The sequence below is a fragment of the Rousettus aegyptiacus genome, unplaced genomic scaffold, assembly GCF_014176215.1.
Source record: "Rousettus aegyptiacus isolate mRouAeg1 unplaced genomic scaffold, mRouAeg1.p scaffold_m13_p_17, whole genome shotgun sequence".
NCBI lineage: Eukaryota > Metazoa > Chordata > Mammalia > Chiroptera > Pteropodidae > Rousettus > Rousettus aegyptiacus.
Window position 1 is genome coordinate 26,052,329 of NW_023416292.1, and position 24,674 is coordinate 26,077,002.

Consider the following 24,674-nt stretch of genomic DNA (forward strand, 5'->3'; position numbering starts at 1 on the left):
GGATGGCCGGGCGCCAGGCGGGAGGGGGCGCCAGGCGTGATGGGCGGCTCCTTTCTTCAGAATCAACCAGGAAACTTGACACCTCCGGGCTCGGGAGGGACGCTGGCCTCCCTGCCAGGCGGCTATAAACCTCAACCCAGCGGCTTCCGCGTGCTGGACCCCATCTCTGCGACTCGCCCCGGTGAGTCTTGTCCCCCTAACTCTGGAGGGAGCCTGGGGCGCCTTTTTCTTCCTGGGATCCCAGGTCCCTCCCCCAGAGCCAGCTCAGACTGGGATTCAGGATGTGTGTGTGGGGAGGGATCAGGCCACAGCCCTCGCTGGCGTGGGGACGAGGCGGAAGAGGGAGGCCTAGTGGGCATGGCCCCTTAGTCCAGCCTGTCCCCCGGGGCCGTGTGTGCCAGGACCGAGCCCTTCCTGGGTGCTGGCAGTTGGCGAGGCCCGTCCAGGACCCCTGTGGCCGGGAGACAGAGGCGGGAGTCTGCAGCGTCCTGGGCCCAGCGCTCTGCCCAGCTGGCCGTGCGGGGGGCGGGGAGGGGCCCCCGGGGGGCGGGGTCTGTCCGGGCAGAGCCAGCCCTGACTGCTGGGCACTGGCCAGAGCGGCGCCGCTGACCTGCGCTGCTGCGCTGGGAGGAGCCGGCTCAGGGCCGCGGGCAGAGACCAGGTCCCCACACAAACAAGCTGTGGAGACAAACATCCTCCTGACCCTTCGAGGCTGGGTGAGATTCCAAGTCCAAGAAAGGGTCCTTGTCACCGAGCCCTGCAGAGGGGCCAGGAGACAGAGGGCCCCCAAGAGGGCTCTCAGACCCAAAGCCCCTCTGGACAGAGGGCTGTCCAGACCGAGGGGCCACCGCAGAGGGGTCCCCAAGTCCCAGGAAGATCCCCAGACTGTGAGGTCTCGGGAAGAAGGGGCTCCTGGAATGAACGTGCCTTCCCCCACCCACACGGAGGTGCTCCCTGCCCCGGGGACCTGTCTGTCCCCTCCTTCCTTCCCCGCCCTGCCTCCCCGGGGCAGAGGCCGAAGGTGGCACCCAGGGCAGGGCACACCGGCCTACCCCGACTCTCCCTCTCTGCTTCCTCCTCCTGCAGCTCAGCCCCGTGAGGCGTCCGCTCCAGCCCCGGGGGCCCGATGGCCGCGGAGCCGCTGACTGAGCTGGAGGCAGCCATCGAGATGGTGATCACCACGTTCTTCTCCTTTGCCAGGAAAGAGGGCCGGAAGGACAGCCTGAGCATCAACGAGTTTAAGGAGCTGGCCACACAGCAGTTGCCTCACCTGCTCAAGGTAGGTGGGGGTCTGCGGGCCTGAGGTTTCGGAAGACGGTGGCCGTGGGACACTGTGTGCGTGGCATGGTATTGCTGGGCACGGTAAAGTGGCCGCAGGTGCGTCGTGGAGAAGGACGTAGGTGGCGGCACGTGTGAGTGGTTCTGGGCGTTCTCGCCTGGTGTGCGTGTGTGTGTGCGTGTGCGTGTGTAACTAGGTAACGCTGTCCGTGTGAGGGGAAGTGTGTTATTGGGCTGTGTGTCCCCATCGGACGATGCTGTTGGCTTCTCGTGTCTGCTCTGGGCCTCTCTGGTCTCTTTTGCCTAACAGAGCAGCTCCCAGGAGGCTCATAGACCGTCAGAGCCAGAAGGAGGCCAAGAGAAAACATGGCCCACACGCCCCACTTCACACGCATGGAAACCGAGGCCCAGCCGTGGGAAGGCGTTTGCCAAAAAAACAAAACCAAACCACGCACAGCCAAATTCATGGGGCTGCCCTCTCTGGGGGTCCCCTCGGGGATGCGCCTGTCACAGGACCGAGTAGGGATTTAAGGTTCATCCTCTGCAGGTGGACCCATTGCCCCAGTATGCTAACAGTTTCTTTTACGTCCTCTCTGAAAATTCACAGGCACAGAAAAGTGTGTGAAGATGGATAAAAAAAAAAAAAAAATTAAACGACCCAAATGAGTCTCTGAAACTCATAGTCCATCCTCTGTAAAATCCCCCACGTCCTCAGGCCTCCCCGCCTCCTCCCTTCCTCTCCTCACAGGACGCTGGGCTCTCTCCCGAAGGGACAGCAGCCTTGCCAACCGGCGACTGGCCCTGCATCCGAACCCAGCTTCCTCTGGCCTTGGAAACGCAGGAAGCGGCTTTGCTTTTCATCATTATTTCCGGATCTTAGTTTTTCCTTCTTCCTGTGGTGCTCGTCTGCCTTCCTTATAGCTCTTCAGCCCCTGACCTTCTATTTTTCTTCTCATCACTGCTGCTTTGTCACCCTCGGTACCCACACAGGTGGCCCGTCCAACGCCTGGGCCTTTCAGCTCCTTGAACTGACTTCTCACTCCCGAAGAGTCTGTCTCTCTGCGTCTCTGCCTTGCGCCCCTCTGTTCGGGCTTCAGATCTTGTCATAACCCAAATAATGCACATTAATTCGAGACTTCCGGTCAAGATGGTGGAGTAGAATATTATAAAAGAAAGAAAGAAACAAACAACAAAAGAAGACTGCCAAAGAATGCACCGCTTCCAAAATCTCAATTTCAAGCCTCCCTTTTCTTTATCTTCCACTTGTCATTCTGATTCTATTCCTCTGTGGGGAGTAAAAATGAATTTTCCTCCTGCTTTTCTAAGTTCTTCAGGCTCGAGTAGTAAATTGACCTGGACAGATTAACAGGAGAAAATAAACAAACAAACTTATTACGTATGTGCACACGGGGGTTCCATAAGCCTATGAGACCCAAGGGCAGATGGGGCAGTTGAGGCTCATGTGCCATCTTGAGCCAAGGAGAAGGTAGGGGATGTGGTCTGGGACTTCAGGGGCAGGGAGGCGGTTCCCATGGAGACGGAAGGGCGAATGGTTGGGCCGTGAGTGTTCGCTGGGCCAACGGGGCACAGAGAGTGCGTTTAGCTGACGGGCCTCGCTCGGCTCCTCTCTGCCTGTCACACGAGTTCGTATTCAACTGCGGCGACCTGTGAGGACAGCTCCTTCCTGGAGCAGGTCCTCTATCCAAATTCTCTTAGGCATCTAGGGGGAGGTCGAAGGTTTTTCCTTAGTCTTTTGTTTCTTAAAAATAACCAACTTAAAATAATCAATATCCCCAGAAAGGCATATTTTGGGGTGCCTACTCTGCTCCCCATTATGGTGCATATAGGATATTTTCCCATCTAACAAAGAATGACGTGCCGTCTTCCGATAGAGGTTAACACAGATTTATGTAGCCAATTCTCTACCGATGGGGTCTTGTGTAACATCCCCCCCTTTCACAAACATTCTTGCTCAAATACTTTTTCAAACTTGAGAGAAAATATCTACATGGGGTAAATGCCTGGGAGTAGAAACGATAGGTCGAAAAGCACGAATATTCTTAATTCTACAGATATCACCAATTCGCCTCCCAAGGAGAGTGTAACATTTTGGGGCTGCAGGCGGTGCGCGTGAATGCCAGCTTTCTCGTGTCCTTGCCTAAGCTGGGTCTTGCCAAGCTTTCCTTTTTTGTCTAGTCTAGTACGCGAAAATGGTCCTTGTTCTGCTTTGTGCCACTTCTTAATTCTGAGTGAAACAGAGCATCATGAGTACTTCCGATGGGCATGAATACTGCATTTTCTGTGAATCGCTTGTTCGTTTATCGAAGAGCTTTTCTTTTTCATATTGATTTATTATAGCTCTTTATGGAATGAAGATGTCAGCTTTTGTCTATCATGTGAGCTGCGGATATTTCTCCCGAATTTGCCTTTTGTCTTTTGACTTCACTTTTGGTGGTTTTGTCATGCAGAATACAAAACATTATTATGTCGTCAAATTCTCAAACTTTTCCTGAATGGCTTCTGTGTTTTATGCCATGCTTAAAAGGTTTTTCCCAATTTAACATCTAAAAAAAAAAAAAAGCAACAACGCAGACTTTATTTCATTATTAAAATTTTCCTAATGATGTGAAATACCACCTTGATTATTTATTCAATTCCCATGTGTATTTTGGGTCTGTTTATTTTTTATTTAGTAACAATCTCATTTACTGTAGTTTTTAAATATCCTTTAATACTTGTAGGGTTGGTTCACTCTCATTATTCTTATTTTTCAGAATTTTACTGGTGGATGTCACATGTTTATTTTTCGAGAATTTTAGTAAGATTTAATCACGTTAAAAAGAATTCTGTGTATCGTTAATTGAAATCAGGTAAATATATTTTAGGGAAGATTGACATCTTTACATTAGTAAGCCTTTCTCTCTCTGAAAAGAAAAAAGGGTATGTTTTTCTATTTATTCAAGTTTTCTTTTATGTTAAATATGTGGTTTGTGACCCAGTTTCCAACGTGGGTGGTTCACCTCATTACCATAACAAAAAACAGTTTCACAGCACTGTGAACATTTAAAGAATTTCAAAGGTTTCGGGATCTGCGAGTCTGAACTGCAGAGGAGGGCCGCGTATGTGAGAATTATAACTAGGTCGTCTGAATGACACAATGTTGCTTATATCCTTCAGTTTCTTCACAAAAGCGTCATTATTTCTACATTTATGGCTAAGTGTTTTATTTTATTTTTTACTGTTTTAAATGGAATCGTTTTTGTGACAGTTCCTAACTGATTAACTTTCATATTCCTAAAAGGTATGGTTATTTTCATGAGTTAATATTATAACCAGACACTACAGCATTTCTCTGTCTGGTTATTTAACCGTTGAGAGCCTGGGTCTCTCATCTGAAAGGGATGCATAATAATACCTCTGCTGTTGGATGGGTCTTGCGTTTGTTTGGTCAGTATTTACTGAGCGCCTACTCACCTACTCTGTCCTGTCCTGACGCTGTCCTAGGCTTTGAGGTGTGGCGATGGACAAGGCAGATAAGGTCCCTGTGCTCGTGGAGCCTTTCATTCCAGCAGATTATGAAGATTAAATGAAGTAGAGCATGTAATGTGTTTAGCATAATGCTTAGAACGGTCAGCACTATTAGTGCTTACGCTTGTCGAAATGTTAGCTATTATCATTCTTCTTCTTTTTCCTGGATATACAATGATATAATTGCTAATACAATAAGAGGTGAATTGGCCTCTTTCCTAATGTTTATATCGTTTCTTTCTTTCTCTGACTAATTGTACCTCTTCTCTCCCTCTCGCTGGGCGTCTTTGCTCCCCCCCCACCCCCGCCGGCCCGCCGGCGATCCGCATAGTATTCTAAATGAAGCATGATGGTGGTTTTTAAAAAAGTTCTTTTGCTCTTCTATCAGTTAGCTTTGCGCCATCTCTATAGACAGGCAAGTCTTCTCTGCCTTCATCTAATTTTGATGCGGACGTTTAGCGACGATCTACGCCGGAGACACCCTTCCTGGTTTGACTTCCATGCATTGTTCAACAGTCATCTTTTTGGTTGTGTTTATCTAGCAACAAATCCTCAATTCATGACGTCCAGTCATAACATCCTTTGACTTCGCAGGCTTGTCAAGAGAGACTTTGTCGAGGGTCCCCTAGAAAACCAAATAACATGTGTTTTTTGCCATTCCCCTGATCTACAAGGCTAGTGTCCCAACTGGAAAAAAACGAGAAGACACCTGGGTTATGCCAATGAGCGCCCGAGTGCTGTGAACTTCTGCTTTCTGTGAAGGGTGAGGGTGGCCTGAGCCGGCTCTGAGGGTAGTCAAAGTGGGTCCTTGCCTACGAGGGCTCCCCGAGTGTCCCACAGGTGCCAGCGGGCGCAGTGGTGTGTGGGAGGCCACCTGTACCTGCAGGTGAGGGCCGTCGCGTGCATCTCTTTTCAGCTCTGCATTCAGGGACATGTTTGTGATTCGTAATCACCGCGTGGGGAGCATTTACGCCCTGGCAAACACTCCGAATCGGGTCCCCCACTGCCTGTGCTGCCACCCCGTGGAGTCGGGCACCACGGCCGGCCGCACTGCCCGGGGCTGCGGCCTTGTCCCGAAGGTGTGGAGGCAGGTCCCGTGCAGTCTCCTGGAGGGGACCGCGACTGGCGGGCCCTCCCTCTCTCCCGCTCCTAGGAGCCCTCCGTCCTCACCTCGCCTTTCCCTTTGGCGTCTCCTCAGGACGTGGGCTCCTTAGAGGACAAGATGAAGAGCTTAGATGTGAACCAGGACTCAGAGGTCAAGTTCAACGAGTACTGGAAACTGATTGGAGAGCTGGCCAGGGGGATCCAGAAGGAGGCCTTGGAGACCCGGAAGAAGTGAAGCCAGCGGCCTGGGACGGGGCAGGCCAGGCAGAGCCCCGCGCCCCCCCCCCCCCCAAATAAAGCTGCTCCTTGAAACACGCATATGTTTCTGATTCACACCCCACCCTGATTTCCCCTCTTGAGACGAGGGACTGGGCAAGCGCCCCCCGACCCTGAGGAGGGTCCCAAAGTGACGCGCTCCTTGAGGGCCGGGAAGGCCACTCATCGCTGAATATTCCGCAGCATCCGATACCAGATCTCGTGCGGGGCAGAGCGCAGAGATCCTCACTGTCGTCTGGTCCCCGGGACCATCTCTCTGTGTAAACCTTACCCAGCCTGCACCCGCCAGGGTAGGAGAAGTGTGTGTCCCTCCATTTTGCTTTTTATCCCGCCCCAAAGCCCCCACCCCCTCCCCGGGTTTCCCGCACCCCCTTAATCCACCGCCAAAGGGTTTCACGTGACCTGCTCAGTCTCCTCCTCTGATGCTAACGTATAAAATAAACTGAAAATGCCATTGTCCGGAGTGTCTTCTCAACATTGAGATTTTGTTTCCCGACATCTGTCATCAGTTTGACTCCCGTAAACCTTTATAAGCCTTTTCCTTAGTCAGAATAGTCTTTCGTTGACAAAATAAATGATTGATGAATGAATCTAGGAAGGGCGGAGCCAGACCCAGACCTCCGGGCAGGTGAGGTGATTCAGGCCCCACCCGACGCCTGCCCGGGCTCAGGGCTCCGTGTCCGCTCCCACTCCTCTTATTCCTGGGGTCTGGGCCCTTGGGTGACAGCGACGGCAGCGAGCACGTGCTGAGGGCTTGCTGTGTGCCTGGCACCGTGCTCAACCTTTCCCCGCGTTATCTGAGTTAATTACTCAGTTAATTACTACCCTTTGAGGTAGGTTCTATTTTTAAGTCCTGAATTAAAGAGGAGGAAACAGATTTTAGAGAGGTTAAGTCACAAAGACAATAACAGGTGCGACTGGGTTGAAATTCCAAAACCTCTGACGATCCCTGGACGGGCGCCTGGGGACACCGGACCCTCCCGCCGCCCTTCCCCGCGCCCGAGCAGGGGCGAAGCGGGAGGTCGCGCGGGATTCTGGGAGATTCGGTTGGAGGGCCGGGGCGGGGCGGGGCGGGGGCGGGGCGGGGGCGGGGGCGGGGGGGCTGCGGGAGGGGAAACTCCGGCGCCCGCGCGGCCGGAGGGGCGTGCGGCTTGCACTGCCGGCCACCAGAGGGAGCAGCGGCGGGGCAGCCCCGCGGGCGCTGCCTTCCAGGGGCCGTCGGCGAATGCCATCGGGTGTCCATTTGGGGAGGCATTCGTCCAGGGGGACACTTGGGCGGAGACAGGCACCCCCCTCACACCAGGAAAGGGTCCTAAGACTGAGACCTTCCGTCTCAGTGCCTCAGAGTGAGACGCCTCAGAGGGACCTCAGGCTGGGGCGCTTTGGACAAGCCCCCAGATTCAGACCCCTCTGAGGAGCTCCCTGGAGGAGACCCTCTTGGAAAGCCCTCCGCTGGGACACTTACGGATGCCTCTTATTGAGGTCGCATGTACAGGGGAGCCCCAGAAGGAGACCTAGAGGGGGCCCCTGGGAGTGGTCACCGAAAACTAAGGGGCCAGAGTCAGAGGCGACAAGCATTTATTTGAGATCCAAAGGCAGAGCGTTCTGGAAGCACCGGTTCAGGCAGAAGCCCAGCTGGTGGTCTGCTTAGGAGGTGAAGGTGAGGGCCGTGTGTGAGGAAGAGAAGGGGGGCAGCGACAGGTGGAGAGGAAGGGGGGAATGGTTATGGTGTCCGCGAGCCAAGGAAGGCGTGTCTGTAAGTGCGGGAAAGCTAACGCAGCGACCCTAATTCTAAGGAACGTCTTTCATTTTCGGTCCCATAGTCACGCTCCTTTCTCGTTCTCTGCAAACAGTCGTCACTGCAGATACAATGCTGCTCTAGGCCCAGGCCGAGGATTTACTACGTCGCAGAGTTCTGTCTGGGTTATTTCTCACAGCAGGTGTGCTCTGCCCGCAGCGTTGAGAAGGAGGAGCCCAGCACGTGGGCTCTGGGCCCGCTCCCTCCTGGCCCTGACCGCCCATTCTCCCTTCCTCCTCCTCCCCATCAGGGTCACTGGGGTCGGGCCGAGGCCCCAGACCTGCTCCTTGGGGTGTCACTCCGGGTCCTGAATTGTGCGTGCGTGCTGCTGCGGAGTGGCCCGGTGAGGGGCGGTGCGGGGCTCTGAGGGAGGGAGGGGCAGGCCGCCCGACCAGTTTGGAGAGGTCATTACCTGCCGGAAACGCAGCTGGGCCTCGCCCACATGCAGCACATGTGTGCGCCGGCCCAGGAGCCCGCGGGCCCCGCCAGGCTGCCCTTCGCGGGCTCCTTGCTCCTTCACTCGCCTGTCCGCCATCGGGCCTGAGGAAGGCTGGGGTCTGGCATCTGGGCAGGCTTGGCGGTCACTATCCAAATTGGCCCTAGTGGGAGGGGTGTGTGTGTGACACATCGAAGTACGAAGGGGTCCCTGGGGACCTCTCTCGGCCCACATGCCCCTCATCCTCTCGGTGCCACGAACCCCGCCTGGATCAGCTTCTTTCTGGTTATGGCTCAGGGCCCCTCCACTTCCTGCCCTGCAGTTCCCCAGGCCTTTCTGCCCAGGCTTGACCCTGCAGTGTTCCTAAGCCCTCTCTCTGTCCCTTGGCCACCCTGCTTCCCCTCTCTCTTCCTTGGATGCCAGGGGCCTCCCAGACTGGCCCTCCTTGGCTCCCTCCTCGTGGCAGGGTGGGGGCAGGCTCGGGAGCTCCGGCCCATGAAAGGTGGGGCCCTCGCAGCTGGCTCACCTCCCAGAAGGCTGCACTAGCAGGGGTGGCTTAGGGAGAAGGCCCAGCCCCTGCCTCCCCTCCCTTCCCCCAGGTATAAGAGCTGAGCTCAGGTGAGCTGGCTCGTCCTGTCCTGTCTCAGCGGCTGCCAGCAGGTAAGGAGAGACCCAGGGCTTTTCACCCAAATGGGGTGCCCCCCACCCCCGTCCAGAGGGCGTGCTTAGCTGTCCTGCCCCAGTCTGCCACGGTGAGGGCCGCGGGGCCAGGTCCCGAAGGCTGCTGTGTGTGCGCGTGGAACAGGGTGGGTGGTTGGAAGAGGGAGGGAATCTAGGGTGAGGCCCGAGGGGTCCCCTTTAAATGGGGCGGCCTGGGGGTTGTGACCTCTACTCCGGGAGACTGTGTTGGGATGGGTTCTGTGTGGAGCTGGCCCTGACCCCTGGATGAGGCGTGGACATTCGGGGTGGAGCCAAACGAGGCAGTTGAGTAAGAAACGCTGAGCTGCCCCCTCACTCAGCCCCCACCCCTCCGAGCAGATCATGAGCCATCGGCTCCTCCAGGGCAGGCTGTAGGACGACGCAGTGCTCACCAAAGGACCCAGCGCACCGGGCACCATGGGACAGTGTCGGTCAGCCAATGCCGAGGTGGGCCCATTCATTCCTGGCCTGCCTTCTCATTCCCACACTCTCCTGTCCTCCGCCTGAGGGTCTGTGTCCCCCATCGACTCCGCCCCCTCACCTTGGCCTTGGCCTGCCCGCCGGACCTTGTATTTGAGACCCGGACCCCCTTTCTGGTGCCCACGCAGGGTGATGCAGACGGAGCCCTCCCAGGAAGAGCGTTGGGGCCACGTGCCGGGACCTGCCCCGCCCGGGACGGGGGCCGTGGGCGGTGGGGAGAAGGGCTTGTCCGGCCTGTGGCTCAGGGCAGAGGCCGGCTGCAGCGAGTGGGGCTGGATTCTGGGTTCTCGAGGGGGAGGGAGCCCGTGTGCCTTCCAACCGCCTTCGGCCCTGTTGGCCTGCCTGGGCTCCTGGGGATGCTGGATGTCATGGGGTGGGGCGGAGCCTCCCTGACTGGGGGATGTCTCCTAACCTCAGGATGCTCAGGAATTCAGTGACGTGGAGAGGGCCATCGAGACCCTCATCAAGAACTTTCACCAGTACTCGGCGGACGGTGGGAAGGAGACCCTGACGCCCTCCGAGCTCCGAGACCTGGTCACCCAGCAGCTGCCGCACCTCATGCCGGTACTAAGGGGGTGACCTGCCCCAGGCAGGACAGACTCCCCAAGCAAGTGCTCCGAGGCCCCACCCACTGGGCCACCACCCCTGGCACTAGGAAGCCCAGCCCTTCTTCCTCGCCAGGGCCGGCCTGGTGCTCCTGCTTCCGGTCCTGGGCAGGGCGGGTGGGAAGGTGGGCCCGGGCGGGAAGGTGGGCCCGCACGCTGCCCCCCGCTGAGCTGAGCGGTTTCCTCTCTCTGCAGAGCAACTGTGGGCTGGAAGAGAGAATCGCCGGCCTGAGCGGCTGCGAGGACTCCAAACTGGAGTTCGGGAGTTTCTGGGAGCTGATCGGAGAAGCAGCCAGGAGCGTGAAGCTGGAGAGCCCCGCCGTCAGGGGGAGCTGAGAAACCGCCCCTGGAATTCTGGGGGGCGGGGGGGGTGACGCTGGGAAAAGGGGACCTTAGAGACCGCGGGCCTGGAAATGAAATTCTGCTCTCCGCCATCGCCACCCTCTTCTGCACCTGCCCCATCTCTGCAAGTCGTGGGTTCATGGGGCCCTTCCCGGGGTCTCTGCCCTCCGTCCGGGCGGAGACCTCTCTGAAGCTAATGGGCCCGGATGTCCCTCCCCACCAGAGGGACGCTGGGCGGGTGGGTCGGGGCAGGGATGGATGTGGAGGGGTGCCGAAGGGGTCGGGGGGGACGCTGTGAGGGCCAGGCCCTTCGGGGGGGGGCGTGGGGGCAGGGCCGAGAGGAGCTGGGCGAAGGGGAACGATTGGAAGGGGCCTGGGGACAGGGCTGCATACTTGGCATTAAATTAGGTCTCTAAGAACCTACCTCCTCGTCCCTTTCCCAGCCCTGTCTGTCCGGTGCCATCTCTTCCGCCTCCAGCCCTGCCCCAGCCTCGCCCAGGACTGTCCCTGGGCCGGGGTGGAGGAAGTGAGGCAGCAGGGTGGGGGCCCGGCTAAGGAGGGTGTGACCTGGGGGGTGAGGGGGCCAGCAGGGTGCTTGGGCATTTGCAGAATGATGGTTGTTTTGTATCTTTTGATTAATAAAAAGAATGGAACGAGTGAAAGATGTCTTGACTGGATACTTGCCCGCGGTCCACGGGCCCATGGGTGAGGGGCGGGTGGGGTGAATGGCAGAGTCATCGGGTGGCGGGTGACACGTGGAGCTGCAGCTGGGTGGCGAGCGAGCGGGGACCCACTTCCCATGCACCAGGCCCAAAGGGGGGGCCTGGTCCTCCGTGAGGGACAAGCTCCTCGGTGCCCGTGCTCTGGCCCCGACAGGAGAGGGGGCCGTGAGCGCACACCTGCGCCAAGGGCCTGAGCCAGGCGTGCTGGGCCCGGGGACGAGCGCTGAGGGAACGGCGAGGCTCGCGGCCTGTGTCTCGGGACTGTGGCATGTTCCACCAGTGTCCTCGTAACATCGGAGGGGGGGGGGGACGGTTCGTGGCACCGCCCTCTCAGGCCTGTGAGGGTGACACGGGGCCCCCCGCACTGAGCAGCGTCAGGTGTGCCGCCGGATGTGGGAAGGCCCGTCCCCTGGGCACCTTGGGGACAGGGTGAGGGATGTCTCCGGAGGAGACCTGTGTCGCATCAGAGGTCCCACGGGGTCAGGAGGGGTCCTGGAGGGCTGGCCTGGGGCTGGGAGCTGGCGGCGCCCACATCCGGTGCCTGGTGTCTGCCTTTGTGACTTGAGCTGGCAGAAGTCAGCGATTCCTCCTGAAGTCCCAAGGCCGCGGAAGTCCCAAGGCCAAGAAAGCCTGTGTGGCCAGCCCGGCTGGCCCGGAGTGCTAACCGGACAAGTCCGTTTGGGGCCCCTGAAACTGAGTTCCCAGTGACCCAGGTGAGAAGGGCAGGTGACAGTCCTTCCCTTCCTTTCTCCGGTGGGGAGGCTCCCTCGGGCCTGCGGGGCTGGGAGGGTGCGGCTGGGGGAGTGCCAGCTTCCCGCACGCCCTCTGGGGTGGGACCGGAGGGGGGCTGAAAAAGGTGTGTACCGCTTTAACAAGGGCCCAACCCCAGGGCCAAGTCCAGAGGGAGCGCAGTCACCGGCTCCCACCGAGCCAGCTCAGCCAGGCAGGGCAGGAGGGAGTGGGACCCGGCTGGGAGAGCTGCGGGGAGGAGTTCTGGCCCTGCCGGGGTGCCTGCTGCCTGCCAGAGCCCAGGCCCCAGAGCCCTGCTGGAGAGGAGCTGGGAGGAGGCGGCCCAGGAGGCAGGTGAGCACTCGGCCCGGCCCCAGGTCTGGGGCTGCCCCGCAGCAGCCTGGGGAGGCCAGAGCAGGGGCGGCGAGAGGGGCCCGGGGAGGGGGCCTGCCAGGGCCCGGGCTGCGAGCTTTCCTTAACTGTTAACTTTCCCCAAAGGCCCCAGGCGGAGAGTTCTAGTGGGACAGGGGGCTGCCGGGGCCTTCGGAGGGGCGGGTGGGGCGCCGAGGCCCCCTCCCAGCCCAGGCCCAGCAGCTGTTGGCCCGGCTGCCACCGGGCTGTGTTCAGGAGCTGTGTCCACAGCCAGTACCACGGTCCCCTAACAGGAAGAGGGTGAATGCATGCTGGCAGGGCTTGGGGCCATCAGACCCCGACGCTGGCCTCACTGGGGTCTGGGAGCTGTGTCCTGGGGGAGGTGGTGGCCCTCCTGGGGAGGGCCGCAGGGAGCTGAGAACCCGAGGGGACAAGACAGGCACTGAGGTGGCTTCCCTCCACCTCGGGTCACAGGCAGGTCCTGGACTCAGGCCCCACTGTGCTTGGAAGCTGTTCCTCCGGACGGTGGGTGGGACCCAGAGGAAGCAGGGTGACATCCTGGGGGAGCCTGGGAGAAGGGCCAGGAGCTTGGGCAGCTCCTCCGCCCCGGACCTGGGCAGGTTCAGGCTTGACTGGCTTTGTTTGGTGGAACCACCTGCCCCTCCAGGAGCATCGCAGGCCCAGCCCTGTCGGGTGGGGGAGAGGACAGGGGAGCTGGTGAGCAGGCCTCAGCCTTTCCTCATCCATGAGGAAATGGCTCTCTGCGTGTGTGTGCGTGTGTGCGTGTGTGTGTCCACGCCAGACTCCTCCAACTTCACTTCTCTGGAAAACACTTCAGAGCCGCAGGCTTCTTTCTCCACCCAAAAACAAGCGGGTGGAGGGTGGAGACCCGTAGTCCACACAGAGGGCTCAGGAATGGCAGAACCCCCGCGCCGTGTGTCCTGTGAGTCCTCTGAGCGTGGGGAAGGGCCAGGCAAGGGCGCCAGGGGAGACGGGAGCCTCTGGAAGTGGGAAAAAGCGTGGGGAGGGGAGGGGGAGCGGAGAACAGGGCGGCTGAGGCTGGAGACGTGAGTTGGCAACAGCCTTGCAGACAGAGTGGGGTTACCAGCCCCTTCAGGTTGCGCCCCCCCCTGCCCACGGAAGGCAGCAGGGGCGAATGAATGAGAGTGAATACACGAGTCCGTGAATGAATGAATGAGCGCATGGCGCATAAACCGGCGGATGCGTTTCAGGTAGACGAAGGGATGGAGCGTGCCAAGTCAGGCTCTGGAGGGGGCGGGGACCAGGAGGGTAGGAGTCCCGGGACGTTTCCCAACACCTGGGCACAATTTAAGGCTCGAGAAGTGTGTGTGGAGGTGGAAGAGAAGGTGGACTCTGGAGGGTGTGGTGGGTGTCCGGGCTCCGGGCTGGAGGAGCTGAGGGCGCTGAAGAGATGGGGGGTGGCCGAGAGGCACTGGGAGGGGCGGGGCCGGAACGGAACGGGGCGGGGGGTTGGGGGTTGGGGCGGGGTCTGCGTGGCTCAGACCCAGGGGCCTCGAGTCAGGGAAATCTGGGGTTTTGGAGAAGTCAGCAGGCTGGGCTGAGGTGGGCAGGGCGGGGAGGGGGGCCTCTTGGTAGCTCAATGATGACTCAGCCAAAGACAGGACAAGGAGAAGCCTGGGAAGGGTTGAGGGCCCTGGGTGACAAGGCCTTTTGGAGAACATAGTGGTCCCCCCCACTCCTGCTCCCAATTTTTGGGAAGATGCCAATATCACCTCCTCCCAATTCTCAGGCCAGGATCTACCTGTGGCAAAGTCAGTGCAGGACCTACCTCCTTATAGGACAGGACACTGCACCCCGCAGCCCCCAGTCCCAGGCCTGGGGACCCTCCAGCCTTGTTGGTGGCCGGGTGGAGCAGGCAGCGGGCTGTGGCTTGGTGTAGAGGCAAAGCCTGCCTCCTGGCCCCCGGGGAGGGAGGGAGGGAGGCAGAGGGTGCAGACACCTGACCAGTGGAGGCACCGACATTCTTCCCTCAGAAGGACACTTTTCCAGACGCATCTCTCGTGGAGTCCATATGACTATAGGAAGGTGATCAGCCGGCCACCGGGAGGCCTGGGAACTGACACCCAGAGCTGCTGAGGCTACCTCTCAGGGGCGGTCACACCCCTGGCAGCAGGTGGCTCATTGTCACCTGGGTGCTTACCTGAGTCTTGCCCGCTCGGCTGCCAGAGGCAGCCCGGGCTGGGGCAGGGTGTGAAGGAAGGGCCAGAGGCGCCCGCCTTGGAGAAACAAGATTTCTAGAAGGCAGGTGGTGGGAGGGTTGGGTGGGCCAGGAGGAGGGGGCATGGCACGCCACCCCCAAACTGATTTCTGTTCCTTTTCCTATTTCCCACAAAATTCCTATTCAGGGACCAAGGTCTGGGATGGCTCAGGGTGGGGGCGTTCCCCGAACCCTCTCCCTGCTCGAGAAGCTTGGTTGAGTGTAGACTCAGCACAGTCCTTGCTGAAACGGGTCAGGCTTTCAGAAGTCCCAGGAGTGTGGTCAAGTGTCAAGGCCACAGCCCACCCAAGGACAGCTGAGGATCCAGTTCCCTCCTCATCCATGAATGTTAGGGGCTTTGCAAACACTGGCCCCAACACTGAACCACACAGTGACAAATGTAACACATAGAGTATGGAGAAGGAATGCAGCTCCCCACAGTCCTGGCTCCAGATTCGCCCTTCCGGCCACAGACCACAGACCGGGGGAGACGGGCATCGGTCAGAGACGCCCCGGCCCGACCCCTCAGCTCTTTCTTTCCTGTGTCCGGGCCTCATCTCACTCTCCCTGCAGAGAAGCTTTGCAGGAGGAAAATGTGAGGAGGGAGGCCGGGGGCTTCGGGCGCTACCTGGTCTCGAGGCTGGAAGGAAGTGGGCCGTCGGTGCGGCACCGACCTTGCGCCCAGCGCCGGGCCGGGCCGGGCTGCGCGAGCCCGGGAGACGCGGGCGCTGAAACAGGGGGGCCGAATCTCCAGGGTTTAAAAACATCGTCTCCAAACCCAGAGTCCTTCCGCCCGGTTCAGAAAACACAATGGCTGTGTGTCAGAAACCCTCTTCTTGCTCCCAAGAATGTCTGGTGTCTGGGGGGACGAGGCCCAGGAAGACGCTGTGGCCACAACCAGCTGGTGGCCCTGGCCAGTGCGGCCGAGAGTCTGTGGGAGCTGGGGAGCGGGGTGCAGAGGGCAGGGGTCAGGCAGGCTTCCCGTGGGAGTGCAGTTCGTACGGGCTTCAACTTGGTAGAGAGGGCAGGTCCGGGGGACATGGGAAGAGGGTCACCGCCAGGCAGTTAAGAGCCGGCGGCGAGGGCGGGGGCTGCGGAGGGGCCTGGCGAGGCTGACCTGCTTTTCCCGCGGACGCCCAGGCCCGGACGGCGGCTGTGTCCACCTTCCCGAGCCGGACCCGATGGGCTCGGTGGCTGCGGCTCATTCCTGGGCTTGGGGGCGGGAGGGGAGGCTCGTTTGCCCGGGTTCACTTGGGGGGGCTCTGGGCATGGGCGGCGACTCCCAGAGTGCATCCTACATCCGCCAGTCCCCTTCATATCCTGTTATTCAGAAGGCTGTGTCCGCTGGCGATGTGAGTGCCTTTTGTCTTGGGGCAAGGGGGTGAGTGTGGCCTTTGGCTGGCTGCCGCTGTCTCCAGCTGGGGCAGGCCGGGCCTGGCTCCTCCTTTGGTGATGAGATGAGGGTTTCTTGGGTCCTGCTGTGTGTCTCCGTGTGGGCGTGAGGACGGCTAGGCTGGGGGCCTACACAATGTCCTACTCAATGGCTCAGGACGTCAGAGGCCCTGGACTCTATCCTGGCGCCCGGTGGAAGGGCCTGGGAGGTTCCTGCCGCCTGCTTTGTTGCCTGGCGCTGGAGTCTCAGCTGGTCCTGCTGGGGGACCCTGGCTTCCGCCGCGCCAGCCCCGCCTTAGCGACCCCCAGCAGGCCCTGGCTGTTGGTCCCCAGGACAGCGGACGCGAGGGCCAGGGCGCCGAGGGCGGAGGCATGGGTGCGCTCTTCCCACGGAGCCTCTTGATCTCCTGGGCCTCTGACAGGCCGGGTGCCTGGGGCACGGGCAGGGGCAGGGCCCGGAGAACCTGTTAAGGCGGTTGCGTGGGGAGCACCTGGGTTAGAGCGGCACATAGCTGTCATTCCAGGTCCGCCCCCGCGCCCACCCGGGGCCTCCCCCTCCGGCCTCCTCCCTCCGCGGGCGCGGGGCGCGGGCACGCGCGCCGGGTGCGGCCGTGGGGGCCTCACCTGCGCCTCCCCGTGCCGCAGGCCCCTCGGGGAGTGAGGTGCTGACATGGAGGACTGCTACACCGAGCTGGAGAAGGCGGTCGTGGTGCTGGTGGAGAACTTCTACAAGTACGTGTCTAAGCACAGCCTGGTCAAGAACAAGATCAGCAAGAGCAGCTTCCGGAAGATGCTGCAGAGGGAGCTCAACCACATGCTGACGGTAAGGCCGCCCCGGCCCCCGGCGCCCGCGTCCCCCGAGGGGGCCTGCCGCACGGCAGCCTCTGTCCCCCCAAAACCACGGTCCGCACCCCGCCCAGGCCTCTGCCCTCTCTCCCAGGCAGCAAGGGTTCTGCCCCCGGGTTGCCAGCCCCAATGCCGGGGTCTGCCTGGGTTCTGCCGCGCTCAGCGCTGCGCACCCCGGTCCCTCCCCAGGACACGGGGAACCGGAAGGCGGCTGACAAGCTCATCCAGAACCTGGACGCCAACCACGACGGCCGCATCAGCTTCGACGAGTACTGGACCTTGATAGGCGGCATCACCAGCCCCATCGCCAACCTCATCCGCCAGCAGGAGCAGCAGAGCGGCTGCTAGAGCACCGCGCCCCCTGCCGGCCCCTCGCGGCGCGGCACCCACGCCCGCCCCGCGTGGGGCTCCCGCGCGCCGTCCGCGGCCTCCCGCCCGCCCCGCCCCCGTCCTCCCCTTGTCCCTCCAGACCTTCCGCTGACCTTTGCCGAGCAGGGGGAGGGTGCGACGTCACTTCAGAGTGTCTCCCTGAGGGTGCCTCCCTGAGGGTCTCAGTCCCTGGAGCCAGCAGGCCCTGGGAGCCCCTCTTGTGCTGTTTGGGGACCCCCAAGAGTTTCCTCAGTCCATCCCCCCTTCCGGTGGCTGATGTGCCCGCCGGATTCTGCGTCTCTCCTGACCTCTGGGGTCCGCTCGCTGCCCGCAGGCCTCCACCTGTCCCCGGGGCCCCTCTGCTGGGTGCAGGGGCCTTCCAGGACCTGCCCAGCAGCGGGCTCGGGCAGGGAACGCAGGGTCGAGCCCCCTCCCTCCTGCTCAGCCGCCGAAGCATGACAAAAAAGGCGGGATTCGGAATTTGTGTCGCCCCCGCCCAGTCCCTTTGTGATGCTCATTAAAACCTCTCCACTCCTTGGAGCCTCCTCAAGCTTGGTGGTCTTTGCCCTGGGTCCCTGAGGCAAGGGGGACTCTCTGGTCCTCACTGCAGCGCCGGGCGGGAGAGGGGTGACCCCCAGGCTTGAGCCATGACTGTGCCAAGGCCCCGAATCCTCATCAACAGATCAATCTGATGTGCAGAGAGATTGATGGGATGGGAAAGCGGGGGTACAAGGGGGGAGGAGCAAGGAAAGTACCACTTGCAGCTGGTGTGTGGGGGAACCACGCCAGCTGCCCTGCTCCTCCCTGCTCCTTGCCTGAGAGAGCCACGGAGGGATGGGTGGGGAGGGGGAGTGGGGGGTGGTTGGGGGGGGTGGGGCAGCACCGGGAGGTAGGGGAATGGCAGGATATCCAGCCTGTGGGACTCTGCACTCCTGGTTTTCAACTCGGGACAGTGTACCCCAAGGTTTAAGATTTTTCCAAAGATTCACAGACACAGCCGGTTTTACTCGAATGCATTTGCAAATCGTGTGTGCGTGAGTGTGTACGTGTGTGTGTAACAATTGGGGTAAAAAACCCATGACACATTTACCCTCTTAACACACTCCGAGTACACCCCAGTCTTGTTAACGACATGCACACTGTCCAGTGGATCCCTGGAAACTTCATCTCGCCTGACGGAAACTCTTCCCGCTGAATGACAAGTCCCCGCTGCCCCTCCAGGTCCCTGGTCACCCTTCTGCGTGGTGCTCCTGTGAGTCTGGTGGCTTTAGTTACTTCACAGAAGTGAAATCGTGCAGGATTTGTCCTTCTGTGACAGGCCTATTTCACTTAGTGTAATCTCGAGGTTCGTCCACGTAGTCACGTATGACAGAATTTCCTTCTCGTTAAAGGCCGAGGAATATTCCACAAATATACTGCATTTCCTTTATCCACTCATCCTTCGGACACGGGAATGTGACTATCTCTTAGAGATTCTGTTTTCAGTTCTTTTGGACACATACCAGGAGCGGAATTGCTGGGTCATATGGTAGTTATATTTTTTTTTAATTTTTGAGGAACTTTCAACTGTTTTCTGTAGTGGCTGGTGACATCATTTTACATTGCTACGCACAGGGCGCAAGGGCTCCAGTTTCTCCACGTTCTTGCCAACACTTGTCATTTCTCTTTTTTGATAGCGGCCATGCTAATGGGTGTGAGATGGTATCTCATGGCCGTTTTGATGAGCATTTTCCTGGTGATTAGTGATGTCGAGCATCTTTTCATATGCTTGTTGACCATTCGTACTTCTGCTTCGCAGAAATGTCTAAGTCCTTGGACCATTTTTTAAACTGGGTTATTTATTATTATTGAGTTGTAGGAGTTAGTTGTCTATTCCGGATAGTAAGCCTTTACCTGATATATGGCTTGCAAAGATTTTCTCCCATGCCATAGGCTGCCATTTCACTCTGCTGATTGTGGGGGCAGAAGTTTCTCTTGAGCATACAGGATCTTCGTTGCCTCAAGCTCAAAACAATACACATACCACAGAGGTACATCTTGGGGTGACTCGTTCCAAACCCCCACACCATCATGTTAATATCGCACAGAGTATTTTCCCACCTCTTAAAACCCTCTTCATACTTTTTAAAATGTAGGTGTTTACTACTATAAATTTTCCTCTTAGTACTGCTTTTGCTGCATCTCATAAGTTTTGGCATGCTGTATTTTCATTTTATTTGTCTCAAGGCATTTTCTAATTTCCTTTGTGATTTCTTCTTTGATCCATCGGTTGTATTATTTGATTTCTACATATTTGTGAATTTTCAATTTTCTTACTGCTACTAATTTCTCGTTCCATTCCATTGTGATTGGAAAAGATACTTGTTATGAGTCCAATCTGCTTAAATTTATTAAGACTTGTTCGGTCCTCTGTCCCAGAGGACGGGCCTCCTGCACCTGAGAAGAATGTGTTTTCTGCTGGTGTTGGGTGGGGAGCTTCGAATGTGTCTGTTCGGGTGCTTTGTATGTATCCGTTAGGCCCGTTGGCGTGTAGGGTTATCCTACCCCTCTGTTTCGTTATCAGTTCTGTCTGGTTGTTCTATTGTGGGGGTTCAGAATGAGTCACCCCAAGATGCGCCTCTGTGGTATGCATATATGTTTTGAGCTAAAGGCAACTTTAGCCATGGGCTAAGAGAAACTTCTGTCCCTGCCTTAACCACCTGGAAGAACTTGAATTAAGGGCCTTGCCCATCATAAGAGATTATCAGAGAAAACTTCTTCTGGCCTATTTACGGGGCAGGACAAAGTCCGTTTCGTAAATGTCTACTCTTCTTGTCACCCTGCAATGACCCCCTGAAGCTCCCAAGGCATCTTGCCTCATCCCAGCTCAGAATGTGTTATACAGCTTTTTCCCCTTCCTGTCTCTGAAACTTTCATACATGTGGGGTCTCTGACTCTCTTGGGTTTGCAGGTTTCACACATACATATCGTCCTATTTGTTTCTCTTGCTAACCTGTCTCATGTCTACTTGGTTATTAGACCAACCGAAAAATCCTTGAGGTTAGAGGAAAGTTTCATCCCCTCCCACATAGTTATTTTATTTATATTTCGATGAATCACAGAGGACAGCAGACCACGGTGATGTTCGGATTTTATCACACACACATTAAAAAGTCTGAATGGTTTAATTTTAAAATGTCACAGTATCTAAAGCATTTCAGAAACTATACCCTTCGCAATGATTTAGACTCATGACAAAAAAGAAATCTTAGCTGTCAATTTAAAACACATCCGAGGTGGTACATAGTTTTGTTTTTGTTTGTTTTTTTTTTTTCCGAAATTCCTTTAGGGAGCACAGAAGCAAACCCACAAGGACAGCGAGGACAGCGTCAGGTCCCGGGGGTGTCGGGCGGGGCTGCGGGGAAGCTTGGGAGGGGTGAAATGGAAGCAGGAGAGAGGTGAAGGCCGAAGGCCGGGGGCGAGGAAGAGGGACAAAGAGCCGCGTGGAGGCTGCGGCGGGATGAAGGCCAGGTGCGGAGGCTTCGCTGTGGCGGAGGGGGCGGCTACCCGAAGCCAAGGTGCGAGGGATGCTGTGAAGTCCCGGGGCGTCTCCCTCCTGTCTCCTCCCTTCCGACGGGCCAGCTCCTCATTTTTCGGTCCTCCACACTGAGCCTCTTAGAATGGGGGACAGGGGGGCACGGTGCGGGAACCCCCAGCCCTGGTTCTCAAGACCCTCCCTGCTCCTGTTTCCTTGAGACAGGCGGCATGCCCCCGGCCCTGCCGCTCTGTCGGGACAGCGTCTGGAGCCCAGCCCCTCCCTCCGCCCCCAGCACTTTGGCACAGCTGGCTGGAATCCAGAGGGCGGGTAACCCCGATTAGAGGCCTGCTTCCAGGAGGCGTGAGCGCAAGCCTGTGGAGCTGGGGAGGACTCCGAGCTCCAGCGGGGTCAGAGAAACTTGACGTTGGTCAGGGCTTGGGCTTCAGGGCCTAGAGCCAAAGAGGCCCCCGAGGGACGGATGCCGCCTCTGCGGTCAGGGAGGTCAGCCTGAGGCCTCCCCGCGGATGGCGGGGCCAGCAGGGGACAAGCTTTCCTCCCACACTGGAGCAGGGGCTGAGTGGGCACAGGGGACCAGCGCCGCTCTTACAGTGCCTCTGAAAAGGGTCCCTCTGCCCAGGGCCTCACACGGGCCTGGCCCAGTACCTAAATCATGTGGGATCTGTTCTGCCTGTCAAACCCACCTGTAGCCAGACCTGTCAGTCTATAGGGTGAGGGCCTGGCTTATTTTGTCACATTAGAGTAAGGAACCTAAAACCACCTGTGTCAGCTTTTGTACTTCCTGTACATTTGTTTTTTCTTAGTAATTAGATACCCAGTAATTTAGGATTCCTGGTGGTTTAGATTCCTAGTAATTACTTTTGGAAAACTAAACAATCCTTTCTGCTCGTCCAGTGTTAAAAGTTTTTAAAAAGCATTCTCTCATCCAAGTCTCCTTGGGTCCTCCCTGTGAGATGGGGGCTTGGTTTCCCATTTCACAGATGAGGATGGCAAGGCCTCAAGGGGCAACGTGGCTGGCCAAGCACACACTGCTGGTGACCCGCGACTCAGACCCCGTCTTTCCCTAACTCCGCGTGGACCGCCCAAAGGCCAGAGGCTCCTGTCCACGTCTCAGTCCCAACAGCTGTGGAGGGTCACTACAGAGGAGAAAAGAAAAGACCGAATCGCTCCCCCACCGCCCAGAAGCAAGCATCGTCATTTGATGAACACCATCTGGTTCTCTCTGGGTCGGTACACACCCCGGGAAGCCTGAGACAGACTTACAGGAAAGAAGTTACAAAAACACAACAACGATCCGTGTTCTCTGTGCTAAACAGTGCTCTTTAAGTTTTACTTGTAGATAACAAAAGTGGAAACTATCCCTGAGAAAGCGGACAAGTCACCGACCTTCAGATCAATTTTTGTCGTCATGAGAAATAGTAAACTAAAGAGTCTAGAGGTAAAAAAACAACTCCTCACATGTTTTCATTTTAGACAGAATCTTTGGAGTCTGCCCGAAGGCTGCAGGAAACACAGTACTTCCACACTTGACTCCCATTTGCCCGTCTCAATCCACCGATTTGTGACAGGTACATTAACTTTAAAATGTCGACGCGCGATGTTTGCATTCCCTTCTGTAGCTGCGATTTTCAAGGCGAGTTTAGTCTTGGTTCTCTGAGTCCAGGGCTCACAGACCGACCTGCTATCCTGGCTCTCCGTTCCCGCCCCCTTTGTCGGATTCGTCATTGTCACTCGGTTGGTTGGATTTCAAAGGGCTCTTGGCTCAGGGGTTGCCGAGTTCTTTCAGCTTTTGGCAGGGCATAAAGCTCTCTGGTCATGCATTCTTTCTCGCTGATTCCCGTGGACACGGTGCCACTGCCGGCTGCCATTCTGAGTGCCATGGGAAAAAGCTCAGAGAAGTGGGTTTTTCTACCTCGCACGTGGCTGGCTTTCTCTCCCTGGGTGCTCGCTTTCTGTTCTTCTTTTTCTTTTTCTTTTTCTTTTTCTTTTTCTACTCTTTTAGTGATGAAATAGTTCAAGTGCGTAGAAAACAATGCAGTATTCAACTTTGTTGAATTCGAACACTTTTAAAATATTTGCTTTTGATGACTTAAAACAAATATAACTTACAGACCTAGTTAAAGGCCCTTGTGTACAATCGTGTATTGTGCTGGCCCTCTCCAAGCCACAGTCACCATCCTGAATTATGCGTCTAAGATGCCCTTGGTTAAAAAAATAATAATTTTGATCACATTTGCACATATTCCTAAGTAATGTATTATTTAGTATCGCATGTTTTTGCTCTTTACATAAATGCTATCATACGGCATAGATACTTTAACTGCTTCCGCTCTTGTTTAAAATAAGAGATTTATACACACTGTTAGTGTATTTGATTTTCATGACTGTATCATATTTCATTGCTTGAATACTCTGTTAATGTGGTGACTTACGTTCGTGTATTTTCTCATATAAAAACCATCCGTATACTCATTGCATAAACCCAACTTAGTCATGATGTATTTTTTTATATTTATCCTTTCTCTTTATATTAAATACCTGCTCCCTAATTATTTAAACATTTTGTGATGGAGAGCTATATGTCTCTCTTTCTTTTTTTCCTATTTATTTATTTATTTGAAGAAGTGATTTAAATTTCTTAAAATATTTTTTAAAGTATAACACTAGATTCCATTTGCTAATCGTTTATTTAGGATTTTGTGCCTATCATCTAATCGAGATTGGCTTCCAATTTTTCTTTCCGATATGGTGCATTTCCGGTGTTAGTATTGTGCAAACTAATTTATGTGAAGCCGCTTGGAAAAGGAGTCGGAGCCGCCTTCTCAGAGGGACTCCCCGTCACACCTTTGGAATGTTATAACTGAGCAAAGGAACCTTTGGACCGGGCCTAAAGCAGCATTGTATTCCAAATAAATGTTTGCTGAGATAACAGGGAAGCAGGCTTTATGACTTGCTTTAGAATTAGGATCACCGTGTTAGCTTATCTGCTCCTATACAAATTTCCTCCTTCTATTGGTGTGATTGATTATTCCCCTTCCCTGTCTCATAAATACTCCCTGCCTTCACCTCCTAACAGGAAGGCTCTTTGAGTTTCTGCTGGAATCAGCGATTGTTGAATAGCTATTTTTTTTCCATCTCAGATAAATTGCTTCTCACTTCGGCTTTTTAGTTTTAGGTTAATAGTATCTACCCGTGATTTACTTAGTACACAGATTTGTTACACTGTTTTTGTAACAGATACCAAAAATAGCAGTGGCTTGAATGAAGGAGAAGTTTATTTCTTTGTTGTATACCATCTGGAAGTGGGTGGCTTAGGGCTATTTTGGTGGGTGGTTTTGCTCAGTCATCCCTCTTTTGTTTGGTCCAAATGTCTCATCCTTTTCTAAGCAGCACGGTGAAGAAGTGGCCTGTTCTCTGCCATTAAGAGTATGAATCAGAAGTTGCATACATCATTTCTGTCTACTTGTTTGGTTGGATCTTAGTTACGTGGCTACACCTAGCTGCAAGAAAGGCTGAGGAGTATGGCCTTTATTTGAACTTAAAAGTAAAGATTCTTTCACTATGAGAGACAAGGGGACGATAGGTAATGAAGCAACTAGCAGTTTTTACTATAAATGTTTTTCATACCTGCCACAGAAAGTAAATTGGGCAGTATTTACTCTTTTTCTATTTTCTGGACATATAAGTGTAAGATTTCTCCCCCCCATTGATTTGGTATATTTGTCCGTAAAAACCATTCGGGTCTGTTTTATTTTTAATTTTCTTTTTTGTGTGTGTGCCTGTATAGATTTATACTACTGATCAGTTTCTTTAATGATTATGGGCCTTTAGATTTTCTCCCTCTTCATTAATATTGGTAAGCTATGTTTTTTCTGCAAAACCGCCTATTTTATGTAATTTTTCAAATTTCAATCTTAGTTTCAT

General features: G+C 56.1%; 3 protein-coding genes across 8 annotated transcripts; all 3 read left to right on the forward strand.

The window, feature by feature from the left end:
* The first annotated feature begins 53 nt into the window (after positions 1-53).
* On the forward strand, positions 54-6,649 carry S100A13 (S100 calcium binding protein A13). 2 transcript variants are annotated; one of them, XM_016141217.2, is made up of 3 exons: positions 54-181; positions 1,087-1,279; positions 6,005-6,649. In XM_016141217.2, exons 2-3 carry the CDS (start codon positions 1,127-1,129, stop codon positions 6,143-6,145), a joined length of 294 nt encoding a protein of 97 aa, XP_015996703.2. In that variant the 5' UTR covers positions 54-181; positions 1,087-1,126; the 3' UTR covers positions 6,146-6,649. The 2 variants fall into 2 exon arrangements, with proteins under 2 accessions (XP_015996703.2, XP_015996695.2); XM_016141209.2 differs by lacking the exon at positions 54-181 and adding an exon at positions 577-716.
* A 762-nt stretch (positions 6,650-7,411) lies between these two features.
* Positions 7,412-10,769, forward strand: S100A14 (S100 calcium binding protein A14). Of its 3 annotated transcripts, none has more exons than XM_036234909.1 (5): positions 7,412-8,327; positions 9,020-9,080; positions 9,459-9,566; positions 10,017-10,163; positions 10,400-10,769. In XM_036234909.1, the coding sequence occupies exons 3-5, from the start codon at positions 9,537-9,539 to the stop codon at positions 10,538-10,540; spliced, it is 318 nt and encodes a 105-aa protein (XP_036090802.1). In that variant the 5' UTR covers positions 7,412-8,327; positions 9,020-9,080; positions 9,459-9,536; the 3' UTR covers positions 10,541-10,769. The 3 variants fall into 3 exon arrangements, with proteins under 3 accessions (XP_036090802.1, XP_036090803.1, XP_015997405.1); XM_036234910.1 differs by having other exon boundaries at positions 7,412-7,846; XM_016141919.2 differs by lacking the exons at positions 7,412-8,327; positions 9,020-9,080 and having other exon boundaries at positions 9,116-9,566.
* Positions 10,770-11,851: 1,082 nt separating this feature from the next.
* S100A16 (S100 calcium binding protein A16) lies at positions 11,852-17,760 on the forward strand. 3 transcript variants are annotated; one of them, XM_016141174.2, is made up of 3 exons: positions 11,852-11,981; positions 16,646-16,823; positions 17,036-17,760. In XM_016141174.2, the coding sequence occupies exons 2-3, from the start codon at positions 16,671-16,673 to the stop codon at positions 17,192-17,194; spliced, it is 312 nt and encodes a 103-aa protein (XP_015996660.1). In that variant the 5' UTR covers positions 11,852-11,981; positions 16,646-16,670; the 3' UTR covers positions 17,195-17,760. The 3 variants fall into 3 exon arrangements, with proteins under 3 accessions (XP_015996660.1, XP_015996651.1, XP_036090804.1); XM_016141165.2 differs by lacking the exon at positions 11,852-11,981 and adding an exon at positions 12,159-12,351; XM_036234911.1 differs by lacking the exon at positions 11,852-11,981 and adding an exon at positions 12,981-13,086.
* The last annotated feature ends 6,914 nt before the right edge of the window (positions 17,761-24,674 follow it).